Below are 17,663 nucleotides of genomic sequence, written 5' to 3' on the forward strand. Positions count from 1 at the left end.
AAAGAGTGGGCAGATATTGGAACCGTGGGTGCTTTACTGGTCCTTGTCAGTATATTGGCATTGTGGTGCGTCTATGCGGGTACGGCAGCAATGACAGGCTGCTTTGGTAGTGCAAGCATTTGCAGCCCTGGAGGCAAGGCAATCTCCACAGGCTTGGTTAACTATTCTGAATGCTCTTCTTCACACTCAGGATGCAAAGCTAAGCACTGCACTAGAGATCAGCTTCTAGCAGTCTCTTGGAGAGCACGTCTGATTGCATGTGGGTTGATGCCCCAGGTCCCACCTCCAGGAAAAAGGCATAGGACGGGTATGGCACCAACTTGGCTGCTACGGGTTAGGGCTATGGCAAATAAATCACCTAAGACAGAGGCATGTACCGAGTGGCTAACTAAGCCCGGTTTGTAGTACAAACTAGCTGTATGTGTTCTCGAAGATGGGTTTGATATTTCGCCAAGAGATATTACTACCAGGTTGCAGGGCCATTGCAATGTCCTTCTCATGGTTACTGGAGATCAGACCTCTACTCTTGCCTGTTGCGTTTAAAACAAAAAGGGGGAACTGTGGGGAGCCGCAGCTGCCACCCTATATATATTGAACACCTGGTCTCCAGCCAGAGTAGAGAGCATTGTGATAAACAAGCCCTTAGTTGGAAAAGCTGCGTGCCTCCAGTTTGTGATGCAAGATGGCATGATTCTCTACAGCCTATTATGTTTTGCCACGGAGCCGATGCTAATTGGGACCAGGGAAAATATTTAACCCGTGAGGGCTGGGGGCTAGATATAGAAGAAGAAAAGATGAACGAATGACTCTGTAGTACAAGGTTCCTGAATAAACGGCTTGGAGAAGAGCTCGTTGTTGCCTCCTTATTTCTGCTGGTCAGTAAGGCGGCGACAGTAGGTAGTCAGTTGCCTGCTAGTGTGTATTTGTGCCAGTTCCAGCCTACTTTGTGAGCTATGAGTGAGAGGTCAGTTTTCAGTACTGGTCTGACCTGTCTCCTTCCTGTATAATTTTCCAAATGGTAGTTTTTGCGCTCTCTCTTTCTCTCTCTCTCTCTCTCTCTCTCTCTCTCTCTCTCTCTCTCTCTCTCTCTCTCTCTCTCTCTCTCTCTCCACACCCTCTGTGTGTGTGTGTGTGTGTATAGGGACCTAGCAATAGATTAATACCTCCACCAGATTCAGGCGGCCTGGCAGTGTATAAGAGGACTGAGGTGAGGGCTTGCTACACTAGCATCCCCCTGTCTGTCCCCATATGTTCCCAAAGTCCTCTCTTTATGTCTCTCTTTCTGCTCTTCTCTGCCCTTGCCCTGGTGACTCTGCTCCTGTCTGTCTGCCTCTACCCCATCTCCAGGTCCTCACTCCCCTCCCTTTCCATAAATAAACCTCCATTATACCAGGTCTGTCATATGGCATGATTTCTCAGGGGGACACCTTGGCATGGCCCCACCAGGTATCCCTGCTTGCTACTGCATTATATTTCATAACAATGTGGATGCTGGTCAGGTTTTTCTGGAGATAAATGATTATGTCCTGGACCTGTATGCAATTTTTAACTTTTTCAGATCCATTCTGTCCAAACCAATGCCTGCCCTTCACCCTAGGCTGGGAGGGCAAAGAACATTTGGCTGTTATCACTGGAACATGTGATAGCCTCGTGAATGGAAGAATAGCGCCCCCTATTGGTCTCTACTGACACCACACTTGTGAGGCAATTAATACGCTCATTTTTGAAAATGAATAGTTCTTGCTCTTTGCTCACTTATCCCACTGACCCGACCACAGAGGGCAGCTGTCTGTTGCCACCATGATGGGAACTGAAGGACAGATTCCCTATGTAGCCCCACTGATACTACCTCATCAGAGAAAAGTGAAAAGCCACCTGGGGTGCCAGGAAGAGGTATACAAGCTCCCCATTGGCTTTCTGCCCACACCACCCCAGCACCACAACCAGTCTCTATGCCCAGAGGGAGGTGCAGGGCCTGCTCTTACTGGCTCCATTCAGGTGAAGCAGAGTCCTGACTCAGAACTGCCATTGTCATTAGGTGCAAGTTCAGGCTCCCCAGTCAATTTCTGCTGACTCTGCAACAGGAATCAGAATACAGGGTTGCTGCCACCACCAAGAGGGAGGTAGAATTCTAGACTCCCTTGCTCATCTTCTACTGGACTGAGCATGCATTATGGGGTGGCAGTCAGGGTCCCAGGGCTTTGGCAGAAGTAGGACAGGTGTTGTCAAAATCTTTATCTCTGTAGACTACTCCTTCTCCAGCTAGAAAGAAAAACCTTTTAGTGTTTTAGAATCTGCTACTTAAGCCAGGGTTGGCAGCACATGCCAGTATGCTTGGCAGACTGAGGCAGGGGAGCCACATGTTTGAGTCCAGCCTGGGATACAATGCATTCCAGGTTACCCTAAGCCATGCACTGAGAGAGACCCTGCCAACATTTCAGCATGTGAGATTCTCTAGTGTCCAGGCTAGAATATATAGGGCTAAAAGAAGACCCAAGAAAGATTCTGATATGTCATTCCTAAAGCCCCAAATCCCTGTCCAATTGGTAACTGCTTTACCACCTTTTAGAAATTTCCATATTGCAGCTATGGTTATATATGGGTTTTAGTTATCTTTAGTGAGAACAAGAGGAAACATGGGCTTGTCACACAGTCAAAAGCTTAAAAAAGTCATGACATTTTTTAGTCATAATTTTTTTACACATATTTACTTAATGTGTGTGTGTATATATATGTGTACATACATGCATGTCATGGCATATATATATATATATATACATATATATATACATATATATGTGTGTGTGTGTGTGTGTGTGTACTGGCTAGTTTTGTGTATCAACTTGACACAAGTTGGAGTTATCACAGAGAAAGGAACCTCCCTTGAGGAAATGCCTCCATGAGATCTAGCTGTAAGGCATTTTCTCAACTAGTGATCAAGGTGGGAGGGCCCACTGTGGGTGGTGCCATCCCTGGCCTGGTAATCCTGGGTTCTATAAGAAAGCAAGCTGAGCAAGCCAGGGGAAGCAAGCCAGTAAGCAGCATTCCTCCATGGCCTCTGCATCAGCTCCTGCTTCCTGAGTTCCAGTCCTGACTTCCTCTGGTGATGAACAGTAATGTGGAAGTAAGCCAAATAAACCCTTTCCTCCCCAACTCACTTCTCGGTCATGATGTCTGTGCAGGAACAAAAACCCTGACTAAGACAGCATGCATTTATGTAGATCAAAAGACAAATTTGCAGGACTGAACTCAGGTAATCAGGCTTAATGGCGAGCACCTTTCTAAACTGAGGCATTTGGCCAGTCCTAAGACAACTTTTTTTGAGAAGCAAGAAACTTTATCTAAATTAATTAAACTATCAATTCAAGAGAATTGATACCCTTTCTCCTGCAAATTTCATGTCAAATCTGAGAAACACAGAGATATGGTCAATATCTGATAGGATTGTTTTTCAGTGCTCAGAGCAAAAGCATCATTGTATATTTACAAGGCATTACATAAGATGGACTTAAAAATTAATTAGTTAAAAGTATGTAAGGATCTGTAGCCAAGAGCAGGAGACATGCTTAAAAAAAAAAAAAACAAACAAAAAGCCACAAACCTATTTCAAGCTAATGTGCTTGTCTCTGAGCCAGTGCTGACAGTGAGCTGAGTCCATCTAGATTAGTGAAGGCAGAAGCCCCAGGTCCCAGGGCAAAGCTAACAACCTGACTCTGATTCCACACTCTTGCTTGCTGAGGTTGCAAACAGCAAGGAAGAGGCAGATAGGTGGCTCAATCCAGCAGGTACTAAGGCCTTGCTTTGTGCATTCTGTGGACCCCTTTGCAGAGGGAAACAGATTTTTTAAAACAGCAATGGGAAACTTATAATCTTTGCCTTTCCATTTTTCAAATCTTTTAAAAATTACTTATGCTTTTCTATGCTAACTAAATTAAGAAAAGAAAATGTCATTGTCTGAGAAAGAAAATTCAATTGTACTTCTCCAAGAAAACAGAGAGAATAAGGTTAAGTGGGTTTTCATCCACAGAAGATATAGAATTTGGAACAATTTCTAAGTTCCTTACAGACCCACAATGATGCCCAGATCGAAGGTGATGGTGGGAAAGGTCTAAATTCCTGGCCATAGGCACCAATCTTGAACCTAGGATTCCAGGCTCTCCTGGCCTCCCCTTTGCTCTTCCTCCCTGTCTCGCACTACTCACCTGTGCATCTGTAAGGCAGACTCCCATGCATCAGGACCTTGCATGCTGCAGTTGTCATCCTGCCCCTTTCTTCTTTATTTTTAGACTTACACATTTTATCGTTTTACGTGTATGAGTATCTCTCCTGTATGTGTGCCATGTGTGTGCATGGTGCCCACAGAGCTCAGAAGAGGGCACTGAATCCCTTGGGACTGCAGTTACAAAAGGCTGTGAGCAACCATGTGGGTGCTGGGGATCAAACCAGGGTCCTCTGCAAGAATGACAAGCACTCATCACTTTAGGCCAATCCCACCCTCCCTTCTAACATGCATTCTCTCTATGATGGACATGTGACTTTGGTAAGATAACTAAAGACATGGAGGCTCTGAGGGTTTGTATTGGTGTGGCTTGGTTACTTGCCACAGTCTCTATACAATCCAAGCAGGTCTGGAAATCTATTATGAGTCTTGGAGAGCCTAGAGCTCAGATCTTCCTGTTTAGCCTCTAGACTGCTGGGATTAAGCACTGGGCTCACTCGTGTAGTTACCTTGCTTGGTAACTCACATTTCACTTATGAATATCTCCATCTTGACTGCTGTTGGTCCTATGAATTCAGAAGTGTTTTCAGAGATATGAGATCCTTGCTGACTTCTATGTCGAGTTCTACTGATCAAAATATTGACTTTTTGACATCTGAGAAGATGGACATTCTGAATTAGTTTGTGATCAGTTTTGTTAGATGGTATTAAAAGGGTAACAGCTGGCAGCCTCATTGAGTGCTGAGGATAAATATTATTAGGTAACATATAAAAACTCAAACGTCATAACCTTTTGCCTTGGCCTCCTGAATATTGAGATTACAGGTGTGTGTTATTACATCTGGCTTTAATATGTCTTAAAAAGATCAACACTAACTCCACTCTAAAGGTTCATTAGCCTCAGAAACTCTTCTAAAGAATCTAAATGATTCCTAGGACTCATATGGTAGAAAGAGACACAGTCCTCATAAAATGGTCTCCACATGTGCACTATAGCAGGCACCACCCATAACCCTACAACATAAATGTATAAATGTAGTTTAAACCATGTTTAAGGCAGAAGGACCATTTTGAACTAACATACAAACTGCCAAGAATTTAATGCTGCCCTTTTAAAATTCTCCCAGTGTTCAAGGGAAAGAGCCAAGAGGCAGACCAGGGCAAGAGGGACTGGGAGAAGACAGAGGAAGGGGGAACATGGATTACCGAGCAGCTGTCAAAGAAGAGTCTTTCAGGGCCGCCAGGACTCAAGTGGGAATCCCAGAAGTGCTTCGTGACATTCCCTGGGTGTTCTGTGGACTCGGGGGTCCACCTCAGTAGTATTTCATCCTCATCTGAGCTGTATCAGTGAGCCCTCCCAAAAGTTAGGGCACAAATTCTCCAGCTCTCCCTCTTACACCTTAGCCTGTGCAGAGATTTCAGGGTAGGGAAACTGCTGTCATCCTCCTGACCCATCCAGATTCGATGCTTAAAAAAACCAGAGGCCCCCAAAACAACACACTTGTGATATTTAAAAAAGACAAAGATTCAGGCTTCTTCCTCTCTTGTCTGCCTTCTTATTTGAAAAAAAAATAAGGTTTGTTTTTATTTTATGTGCATGAGTGTTTTATCTGCAAGTATGTCTGTGTATCACATGTGTGCACTGCCTGCAGAGGCCAGAAGGCAGCATCAGACCTCCCAGAACTGGAGTTAAAAACAGTTGTTAGCTGTCAAATGGGTGTTGAAAACCGAACCCAGGTCATCTGCAAGAGTAGACAGTGCTTTTAGCCACTGAGCAATCTCTCCACTGATCCCCATTTAAAAAACAAAAACAAAAACAAAAAGAGATTTGTATTGTCAAGTGGGCTCTGGATAATAATCTCCTCTATTCTACAATTTCTCCAAACCATCAGAACACTGGATCCTAACCTAAGACAAACATCCAAAAAACAAAACCAGAAAGGCTCTGTGAAGTTTTTAAAAATAGCATATAAATGGTTTTAATTTGTCATAAATAGAATAGCTTCTTCTTCTTTTTTGTTTTTTTTTTTTGTTTTGTTTTGTTTTTGTTTTTTTTGAGACAGGGTTTCTCTGTGTAGCCCTGGCTGTCCTGGAACTGACCAGGTTGGCCTCGAACTCAGAAATCTGCCTGCCTCTGTCTCTGCCTCGCAAGTACTGGAATTAAAGGTGTGCACCACCACTGCCCGGCCATAAATAACTTCTTAAATTATTTTACAATATTATTATTCCATGCCCCCTATAAAAGTTTTCAGGTACAATCATTCTCTCCTGACAAAATCTAACTAGAAAGACCATCACATACCAGTTCATCCTTTGAATTCTCGGTCCCCTCCTTGAATTTGGCCAGTGCACTCTTGAGGTCCTGAGATGTGTATGTGTTGGTGTTGATGTCCAGCCTGTCCATAGAGAAGCTGAGAGTCAGAGGGGTGCACTTCTCCAAGAAAGACAGTAGTTATGGGTGACTGGCATCCAGAGAGAGTAAGCTTGGCCAGGCCAGTTCTAACACTTGGTATACTGTCAAACCTTTGCCTTTATGGCAGCCAGAATCCAATGTCTTAACTGTAACTGAAGCCAAATGAGTTTTTGACGTTGTTGTTGTTGTTTTCATGAGACAGAAGGGAAACGCACTGGGCAAACAGAGGCTGACCCTGGAAAGGCTTCTGGCCTGCTGTGCACAGGAGCATGTGTCCTAGCAGAGCCCCGGGAAGCAAGGAATTAAGACACAGGAGTAAGAGGCACCTTCATCTATAATCTTCAGGGAAGCAGAGCAATAGGGACCTGAGACTTCCAGAATGTTCCAGACTTGATTTGACAAACCAACTTGTCTTAGACAACTAAATGGGTAGATTCACACATTAAAGCCAATGTTTGAGCACAGAGGTGTATGCCAATCTAACAATGAACAGATTTGAGACCTAGGAGTAGAACCAACCACTGCCTTCTACAGTCATCTTCCAAGGGGATGGAGTACAGGAACCCATATGGCGGGCGGTAAGATCTCCTCCCATGCCTCCAGGAGCTGTTCAAGTTCAGCTAGCATCTTAACCGGATAGAGAGCCTCTTTGGTGGAGTTAACAGAGGCAAGAGCATGAGCTGGGCAGACAAATGGGAGTGCGCTGACACAGCCAGACTGCTGCTGCAGTTAAGTTAAAGAGAGCAGGACTTTTTGTTCATTCACAACTGAGATTGTATTGGTTGAGATGCATAGTGCACAGATTTTCCAATTCTTCACCCCTCACCGCACCCCCCCCCCCCCCCCCCAACATACACACAGGGTTTCTCAGTATAACCAGTCCTGGCTGTCCTGGACTCTCTTTGAAGACCAGACTGGCCTTGAACTCATAGAGATTCTCCTGCCGGTCGGTATTAAAGGTCTTCACCACCATGCCTGCTGACATTCCAATTCTTAACACATGTGCCTAAACTCTGAAGAACCATATGCTGGTTCTCTTTTAACTTAGTCCAGTAATGTTCCAGCTGCAAACTTGGCAGGTTTTCCCTAAGACTTCACATAGCAATCAAACACTCATAATTCTCAGTTCCACGGGTTCACAACTTCATGCTACACACAGTACATTCAAATTTTCCATCATTCACAGCACATTATCACAACTGTAACGAAAATGGACTTCTATGACCAGAGACATTACAGTTCTGAGAGATCAAGGAGCAAGGAAGGAGTGATTTTTAGTAAATGGTTCTACTAGAAACACAAGATCATAAATAAATCTTAAAATATTCCAGACACAAATGCATGACTAAGACTCCAAATTGCTGTTTAGTATGCTTTGTATTGTAGGATATGAAACTAGCCCCCTCTACAGAATGTTATGGTAACCCCCTGAGACAGGCACTGCCCTCTTGACTCAGTATCCTGGTATTTTTGGGTGATGGTATTTGTACCATTACCACCACCACCACCACCACCACCTCCACCTCCACCACCAAGCAGTAAATGATTTAACCTCTTAGAAAATCATTTACACTTAAAAAATGGGATGAGGTGGGATTTTCCCCTCACCTTTTAAAAGTGTTTCCAGAGCTACCAAAAAACTCTCATTTACAAAATAGTTGATAAGACATCCTCTGGATTGTACAGGAATGGAACAGACAGGATGCACAGGCAGTTGGGTGTGGCTTCTCTCTCTCCTACTTTGGAGGCAGGCTTTGGTTTTATTGCCCTCTGGGTTTTGTCAGCAGGCAGATCTGTAGTTTGCTGCTCAGCCACTTCAGCCTGTTTGGTCTTTGCCCTCCCCCCCATTGATTCCCTCATTTGTGCTTTTTTGTCCAATAATTTATCCCTTCCCACAGCCTTTTCCCTAATTTACCTCAGCAGGGGAGAGCTTGGCCAACAGCCTTGTGGCGAGGCATTGGGCTCCACCTTTGCCACTCATCCATGCTAGCCTTCCCCTTGGGCATTGTGGTGGAGCAGGGTGGGAATGCGTGCCAAACTGATCACAGAGCTGCACTGCCCAGCTGCCAAGCAGGTGCCAAGCAGCTGTCTAGCGTCCACCAATGGACTGCTTAGGTGCTGGGCGAGCAGGACTGAGCAGACATTTCAAAGGAAAGGGGGGAATGGCCGCCGCCCTGCTCTACTCCAGGTTCCATCAGGTCTCAACCTTTATTACACAGATGTGTGTTCAGGGCTCTCTTTCAGCTTTGGTTCATCATAGAGTCTTTAGAGCTCCAAGGTAAAAGCTCATTTTCTCTAAATCTTAGACTCCAACCAATTTATTATAACTAACCACTCCCATTTCTTGAGCACTAGCTCCTGTGTCAGCAGGCGGCTACTCTTTTAAAGGTGTATTTCGTTCAAGTGATTAGCATACTCTCTCAAAGAGATTAGGTTCTCTCTCCACTGCCAAGCACATGAAGATAACCGCTCTGTCACCATCCATGGGGAGCTAAGGACTCAGGAGCTGTAGGAGGAACAGATTCTTCTCTTCTTCCTCCTCCTCTTCCTCTTCCTCCTTCTCTACTTGTCAACAGCAACAACAACAACAAAAATCCCATTTTGCCTTGCATCAAACTCTTGCCCAGCACATGAAAGGCAGAGGTCAACCTGGTCTACATTGCAAGTTCCAGATCAGCCAAAACAAAAGATAGGGCGACTCACTATGAAACTCTGGCTACCCTGGAACATTGTAATTAGACAAGGCTGGCCTCTAAGCTGGACTTGAAGCTATCCTGCGTCTTTGCCTCCTGAGGGCTATCTTCTTTTTCATTATTTTTTCCTTTTTACATTACCATTTTCTCTAACGTCGACTCTGTTCTTACTATGCTGCTAATACTGTTCTGTTTTTGTTGTTTCTTTGGGGTAAGGGGACAAGGTCTCATATCCCAAGCTGGGCTCAAACATATCATGAAGCCCTGAGTATGGCCCTAAACTTCTAATCCTCCTGGTTTATGTTGTACTAGCGATGGCTCCACAACTTTCATGCATACAGACAAGCACTTTACCAACTGAGCTACATTCCCCAGCCCTACAGCTGTCCAATGTTGCTCATTATAGTTAATTACCAATGATTGATAATCAACCTTTCTGTTCCTCCAACACCCAGCAGCATGCACACAGTCTACCCCCCCCCCTCTATGCTCATCTGACTCCTCATTCCTCCTCATCTCTTTAATGATTTCTCATCTCCTACCCTGCACCCTGCATGCTGGAATGCCTCAGAGTTAGAGACATTAAGATATTTCTCTGACAGTGATTCCCACACTAAAAGCTTTAGCTCAAACCTCTTCCTTAAAACAGCAGGATCTTATGCAATGACATGCTAGGGCTAATCTTGATTTTCATGATTAATTTTAAACTTGATTTCATGAAGAAATACCTAGGGAATTTATAAAGCATAACTCTTAGTGTATCTGTAAAGGAATTTTTAGTGGCAATTAGATCAGAAGGGCCCTGTCCTAAGGGCTTAAATTCTTGATGGATTCATGATACAATGGCATTTGGGAGAGATAATGGAATAGAAGGTAGGTCCTAGTTCAAGAAAGAGGGCCACTGTGAGGGAGGCATGTCCTGGGGACTGCTTCTTTCTGCCATAATGGTATAACACTTCTGAAACTTTGAGCCCAAATAAGAAATTCCTTATTTCCCTCAGTGTTTGCTTACAGCAAAGAGAAAAATGGCTAGTTATTAACTTTCCTTCTCTGGCCTCTATCTATTTACTTACGGTGCAGGGTTGGTGCATGGCATGCATGTGGCAGTTAGAGGACACTCTTCAGGGGTTCTCTGGTTCTGTCCTTCCACCATGAGGATAAAACTCAAGTTTTCAGGCTTGGCAGGAAGTGCCTTTACCTTCTGAGCCAGCCAGCTATCCCATCAAGTGAGTCTCAAATACCTCAAACTTATTTAATAAAAACATCATTCATGATAATTATCTCTAAAAAAAATTTGGCCCAACTGTTACATTTCTATTTCAAAAAAATAACACCTCTGAGCACCCAGGGGCTCAACCCCAAATGAGGCCTTTCCACATCTTCTTCACATCCTTCTATCTCTATACCCAACTCTTCAGCAAGTCCTTTCAGCTGCACTTCTAAACTGTCTAAATTCACTCACTCTGCAGTAGGAAGCGCTGGTCTTAGTCACCACTGCATCTTGTCTGACCTACTGAAATACATGCTGCTGGTTTTGCTTCTTCTTTCCCTATTTTCAGCCTCTTATCCAGATACTACGGTTATTTCTTAAGCTATCCTAAGTCACTCTCTTGCCTAAATGCTCTGGTCCATTCTACTACAATTAAAGGTGAATTGAGACCATCCAGAATGCTCCTTAATACTCCACACACTGCACCACCTCACACACATCTACCTCTCCATTCTCATCTCCTATATCTCGAATCATTTCCCTGTTTCAAAACTCTGACAAACCTGGGGTCCCTTTTGTGCCACCTGCCTGAAATACTATATTTCCTAGACTTACAAACCTAATTCATTGTAGGATTTAAATTCTCTTTCTTTAGCTTTCAGTTCAAATATGCTGATGAGGCCTTCCTTCCCAAATCACCCTATCTAACATGATCTCCTGCAGAGACTCATTACCTTGGCTCATCTCTTCCCTAGAACTTATTATAATTTGTAATGATCTTACTCATATGTTTATTTTCTTCATTGTCTGCCTGCCAACCTGCACAAGGCCTCCATTCACCTTATGGAGGCGACCACTGCATCTGCTTCTTACTGTTTCCCCAGTGCCTGCCACAGAGGCACTCCATAGTCTTGAGAAATGAATCAGTGCAGCAGGAAACAGTTTGTCACGGGCACCTCTCTTCTCCATTGCACCATACACAGCATGGCAAATGCCCAATCCAAGATGGTAAACTCAGATGCAGTAAAGGTTGTCTTTCCTTCCTCAAATGTAGAAGGAGGTTTCAAAGAAGATTCCAAAGCAAAGACATGTTTATTCTATGAAGACTCTGACAGGATGTAAAATAAAACTTTTATGTTTTTTATGCCTAAAAATATGCTTGAAGCCAGGCAGTGCCAAGAGCACTCTCTGACTACCCTAAGGCAGGGTCTCTGCACAGGCCCAGAGCCCACAAGCATTGTAGCTCTAAGTAGCAACCTAGCCAGTAGGACTAGTGGAAAGCCTTGGCTCCCCCATTTCTCTTCAGCACAGTGATTTGCTGGCTCACCTGAGACCTGATAGAAAGCTGCAAGCCTTGTCTTCCAAAGCCCACCATCAGATAACCAAAATAACTGTACTGCTCTCTGTATGCCTTCTTAAGCCTCCATTCCCAGGCCACTGCTGAGCAGCCAGGAAGATACTGTGAAGTACAACTGGAGGAGGGGAGGGGAGGCTCTGACAGAAAAGCTATGACAGCTGAGGGAGAAGAGGAAATGTCCGGCATATCCTAGAGGCAACGCTCTCAGAGACAGTCCAAAGGAGAAAAGCAAAGAGGAAAAGTGAGAACAACTGTGTCTCCTTATGGTGTCTCTACCCCACACACAGAAGGCTTTTGCTCTCAAAGGAGCAAGGGCCATCTAGTGAGTGCTCCTACTGTAGACCTGCATGCAGTCAGCAGGTGGAAAGGGCGTACATAACAACAAACCAACAGCTCTGAATTACTCAAGTGCCTAGGTCAATATTCTTAAGACATTGGAGGTTGGCTTTTTCATTAAAAAGTAAGAATTGGACTGCATGTGAGAGAAGAGTTCAAAGTACCTTGCCTCACCCAAGTTTATGTGCATGATGCCTTCTGGAGGAAGAAAAAGTAGCATGGCTGTAGAATTATACCAGATTATTCTTATATGACTGTGAGAGAGGAACAACTATACTATTTGGACAACTGCAAGTACAGGCCTAATACAGAGATGGAGAAGAGGAAAGAACTTGCCCAGTTTGGGATGACAACAAATGTCTCCACTGTAACATAAATTAGAAATTTCTAACTCTAAAAACTGCCCAAATCTACCATGCTGTTTTATGAGATGAGTGTCACTTGACTAAACAGACACATGACCTTTGGTCAGGTGTATTACGAAAAAGGGTCTAGAAATCCTTGCCTACCACATCAAGTTTCCATTCCTCTCAATTCAGGAGACACCAAGCAAGAAAAATGTGTTAATTCAAGGCAATTAAGAGGAAAAATAGAAACTGTTAATTCTCTAAAATCAAATCCCTCAAACTGGTTATTAAAAAGTTAGGAAACCTGTAACCATGGGGGAATGTGGTAGCTTCTACTCACACACCATGAGAAAGCCTATTTTACCACTGACTAACAAGAGGAAAAGTTAGTCTGAATTAAAGACTTTTAAAGGCAATTTTATTGTTCACCAAGGAAGTATCACTGCAAAGCAGAAAGCCTAGCAGGCTTGTTTTAATGAATAGATGACTCATCTGTAATCAGTACATTAATTGTTGGGATTCAAATGGGTGCTCTTAAAGTACTGGGGAAACAGTTTCTCTTTTAAAAAAGGTTAAGCATTCCCCCTATAGCCTTTTAAAAGGATCTATTTTCTTTGCAAGGTATTTCTTTCCAAAGATTGTGGAAGTAAACTTTCATAAAACCCTGACAATTTTATCACAAATTCTACACTGTTAAATTTCAAATAAAAATTATAATGCACATAGCTGGTCATGATAACACATGCCTTTATTCCCAGTACTTGGTAGACAAAGGCATATCTTTGTGGTTGAGACCAGCCCAGTGTACAGAGTGAATCCCAGGATAGCCAGGGCTACACAGAAAAACCCTGTCTTGAAAAAAATAAGCAAACAAAAACTCACTACTCATGACTTTGGGTAGCATTGCTAGTATTTCCAAGTCAGTGTAGTCACTCAGCCTCCCAGCCCTAAGAGCAATACACTACCTTCTGCCTCTTTTAAATCCTTTCAAATTATTTTGGAATTTGTCTTCTTGTTGGAGTTTCACCTCATTTACTCCAGTCTGTAGGTTCATTCGCACATGGGATCCAGCAGGAACAGCCTGACCTGAAAGTCAAGAAGAGAAAAGTTGCATGGGGTAGAAGAACCTTGGTAGGACACAGGGGTGGAATACCTGGCTAACGCCAACAGGACTGAGCACTTCCTGAAGATCAGACAACCACTTCCAGTTTACCTTTTTGATCTCTCTCTCTCTCTCTCTCTCTCTCTCTTTTTTCCCCTCCCTCCTTCCCTCTCCCTCTCCTGGCTCCCACGCTCCATTCATACTGATTCTTTTTACTGTTATAACAGAATCTGTAAGACCCAAGGCAAGGTAGACATAATCTCAAGATTGACATCTGCTCATTAGAACGTGATAATCAAGTCTACTTTGTATCTTCTGTGGATTTGGTTAATAAGCTATGTTGTTATATGCACTGGGTAAATGGTGTGTAACTCCTCAACTAAGCATCAAGACACTGAGACATTATTGCCTTTTTTGTAAAACCCTTCCTGCCCCTCCCCCTAAGCAGTCCCACTGCATCCAAGATACCCCAGAATGCTAGCAAGTGTTGTGTCTCTTCACCCTCTTTTTTAAAACCAGGCTCTTTTGCATCTCTTTTCCCTGATCACAAGAACTGTATGTCTTCTTTTTGGATTTCCACACCCTGTAAAGTACATAAAATATGTGGCCAATAACAATTATGAATAAGAAAAAGGAAGCCAGGGGGCATGCTTTTAGTCCTTGGGAGGCAGACAAAGGTAGATCTCTGAGTTCAAGACCAGCTTGGTCAGTTCTAGGGCTACACAGAGAAGCCCTATCTTTAAAAAAAAAAAAAAGTAAATGAAAATAAATAAATAAATAAATAAATAAATAAATAAATAGGTAGTTACTGGAAGGCAGCAAGACACAAAAAGCCAAGGAAGCAGGTAGCACAGCTAAGAGAAACTGAAAAACTACACCCACTTATCTCAGAGGAACAGATCCATTGGCTGGGGAAACAAGTGTTGTAAATGGATGGGCTATGTCTATGTGTATGAATGCACAAAAGTACTCAGGGATAGTTTACAAGCAACTATGCAATATCATATAGTATAAATGGAATGTTATATTCACTCATTCTCACAGAAAATGCATTTACCAGGCAACTACTACACAACAGACCTGCATGACAGCTTCTAGGAATACAAAAATAATATTTTCTAGGCATAAGAAAATGATTTTTTTTTTTTTTTTTGCGAGACAGGGTTTCTCTGTATAGCCCTGACTGTCCTGGAACTCACTCTGTAGACCAGGCTGGCCTCGAACTCAGAAATCTGCCTGCCTCTGCCTCCCAAGTGCTGGAATTAAAGGCGTGCGCCATCACCACCCGGCAAGAAAATGATTTTTTAAACTATATATAGTCTCACCATGTAAGCCAGCTAGCCTAGAACTCACTATGTATCCCAGGCTAACCTTGAACTCTTGATCCTCTTGCCTGGGCCTCCTAAGTGTTGGGAGGTCAAGAGTTTTTGCAGCGGTTTCTGTTTGTCTTTGTTTGTCAAAGTCTGAGTCTGTAAGTCTCAGACTTTTTTTTTTTGCTTGGAGAGCCTATGGAGTCTGGTGCGGTCAAGTGCTAAGGGCAGTGCCTTAACGTCACTTCAGGCTCCCCCTGGAGGGAGCCAGGAAGGCTCTGCTCTTTCTGGAAACAGCACAGTATCAGGCAGGAGTCTTGCTATAGCCTGGTTTATCTGGCCCCTGCTGTGTGCAGGAGTACTTAGTTTGTTTTGGAGTGGCTGGCTGTGGCTGGCTTGGCCAAGCAACTCTGTTATCTGGCTTTGTTATGTATGTGTGTAGGAGTACCTAGTGTCTGTAATTGTGTCCATGGAAGGGGTGAACTGTGTATTGTCTTTCTCTGTGTTCAGGGACCTGGATGCCCACCCATGGCAAGGTCAAGCTGTCCGTGTGGTAATTGTTTTTCTCTGTGTTTCTTGGTATCTTGTTCTATGTTCTTGGACTTAGACTGACGACATTGTTTTGAACATCGGACAGACTGAAAGACAAGTTATTTACTCTCTGTTTCTCCAAGTGAACCACTTGTAGGGATTTTGACTTGCAGGTAATCAAAAGCAGTAGAGGAGTCTTTAGATCAGAATCCTTAGGGCACCTGGACCAAGGGCCCTATGTAGTTACCTTAAAAACATCTAGTGGAGAGCCAGGCGGTGGTGGCGCACGCCTTTAATCCCAGCACTTGGCAGGCAGAGGCAGGCGGATTTCTGAGTTCGAGGCCAGCCTGGTCTACAGAGTGAGTTCCAGGACAGCCAGGGCTACACAGAGAAACCCTGTCTCGAAAAACCAAAAAAAAAAAAAAAAAAAAAAAAAAAAAAAAAAAAAAAAAAAAAAAAAAGGAAAAAAGAAAAACATCTAGTGGAGGAACACCCCCCCTCCCCCAATAGATAAAAGACTTTCTTTCCCAAGACCCACCCCACAGGTTCTGGTTGTCAGGAAGAAAGAAGCGTGGGAGGAGAGATCCAGACCTGAGAAACTTCTGATCCTCCAAGACTCTTCAACAGCGGACCTGTTACTCCAAGACCCTCTTCTTCCAAATCTCCCTACCCACGCCCCCATAGCCCTGCCAACGCCAGTACCAGCTCCCCAGCCCATAGGAGACAGGAGACTGGAGCCATTGCACCCCCTTCACCAAAGGGAGGAATGGGAGGAGGAGACCTGAGAGCCAAACCTCCTGATATCACGGTGGCTCTCTCACTCAGGGCATATGGGCCTCTGGAAAAGGGTGTGCTCACTCAGTGGAAGCAACCAGTTGCCTATCTGTCAAAGAAATTAGACCCTGTTGCTGCTGGGTGGTCTGCTTGTCTATTGACAGTGGCGGTTGCACTGCTCCTTTTAAAGATGCTGATAAATTGACTCTGGGGCAAAATCTGACTGTGACAGCCCCCATGCCTTGGAGAGCATTGTTTGCCAGCCCCTGGATTGATGGCTTACCAACACCCTCATGACTCATTATCAGACTCTGTTGCTAAACTCAGACTGGGTGACCTTCACATCACTAGTGGCCATCAACCTGGCCACTCTGCTACCTGACCCTGAGTTCAATCTGCCAGCTCATGATTGCCAGCAGATTCTAGCTGAGAACCAAGGATGGCAAAAGGACCTGTCGATCATCTTCTGGATGCAGAGGTGACCTAGTTCACTGATGGCAGCAACTACCTGGTAGTGGGACAGCACAAGGCAAGAGTCACCATTGTGGGTGGGTGCCAGTGGTCTGGGCTCCATGTGATTCACTCAGGGGGTCTCCGGTAAGCTAAGGCTCGTCAGGGTCTTACATTAGGCTTCCTAAATCTTCAGATAATATTGGTTATTCTTTGGATTTCTGATGGGGTTGAAAGACTACTTATAATTTCATAGTCAACCCAGGCTATTTAACATTGAGAGAACAGATTTGAGAGGATGGTTTCCAGATGGTATACTGTCGAAAGCCAGGGCATAAGTCAGGTGTAGAATTATAAGTCTTTTAAGTTAGGATAGATGACAGTGTTCTATTTTATTGACAAAATATGATGGACTGGGTGTTAGGTCATCTTCTACCTTATAAATTACAAAATGGTAATAGTTGTGCTCTACTTATATTTGAGAGAAAAGTTTTGTTTTTTATTAGAACAGAAAGGGGGAAGTGTGTATGATGGCCTGGTGCTGCCCTGGTGCTGCCCTGGTGCTGTCCTGGTGCTGCCTGTATTCAGATGTTAATTCCGCTTTCCCAGGAGGGGTTGTATGGAAAGAGGAATGAGTCACGTACTCAGAGGGCTTCTAGTGAACCTTCCCCCAAATGAATAAAGGGACCAATCACTGGATGAATAGGCAAGGCTTCCGGGTTGGACGGAGGAAGAGAGGAAGCAGGAAAGAGTTAGGCGCTTTTTGGATGGGGATAGGGAGAGGGCAAGATGTAGCTACTAGTGTCTCCCAGCTTATATGGGGAATCCTGGCGGATTTGCCACCGGAGGACTTAGATTTAATATGGCTTACAAGATTAGGATTATAGTTGTTGCTGAGTCCAGCGATTGAGTTAACATTGT

General features: G+C 44.0%; 1 protein-coding gene across 5 annotated transcripts in view; it reads right to left on the reverse strand.

The window, feature by feature from the left end:
• Sil1 (SIL1 nucleotide exchange factor) overlaps window positions 1–17,663 on the reverse strand; it is a 255,742-nt gene that overhangs the window by 75,015 nt on the left and 163,064 nt on the right. For all 5 annotated transcript variants that reach the window (XM_031365349.1, XM_031365350.1, XM_031365352.1 and 2 more), the window contains 2 exons: window positions 13,541–13,661; window positions 6,522–6,615 (listed from right to left, as the gene is read on the reverse strand). In XM_031365349.1, coding sequence (XP_031221209.1) covers window positions 6,522–6,615; window positions 13,541–13,661 — 215 coding nt within the window. The remainder of the gene's footprint in view (window positions 1–6,521; window positions 6,616–13,540; window positions 13,662–17,663) is intronic.

This window comes from Mastomys coucha, unplaced genomic scaffold, assembly GCF_008632895.1.
Source record: "Mastomys coucha isolate ucsf_1 unplaced genomic scaffold, UCSF_Mcou_1 pScaffold13, whole genome shotgun sequence".
Lineage (NCBI taxonomy): Eukaryota > Metazoa > Chordata > Mammalia > Rodentia > Muridae > Mastomys > Mastomys coucha.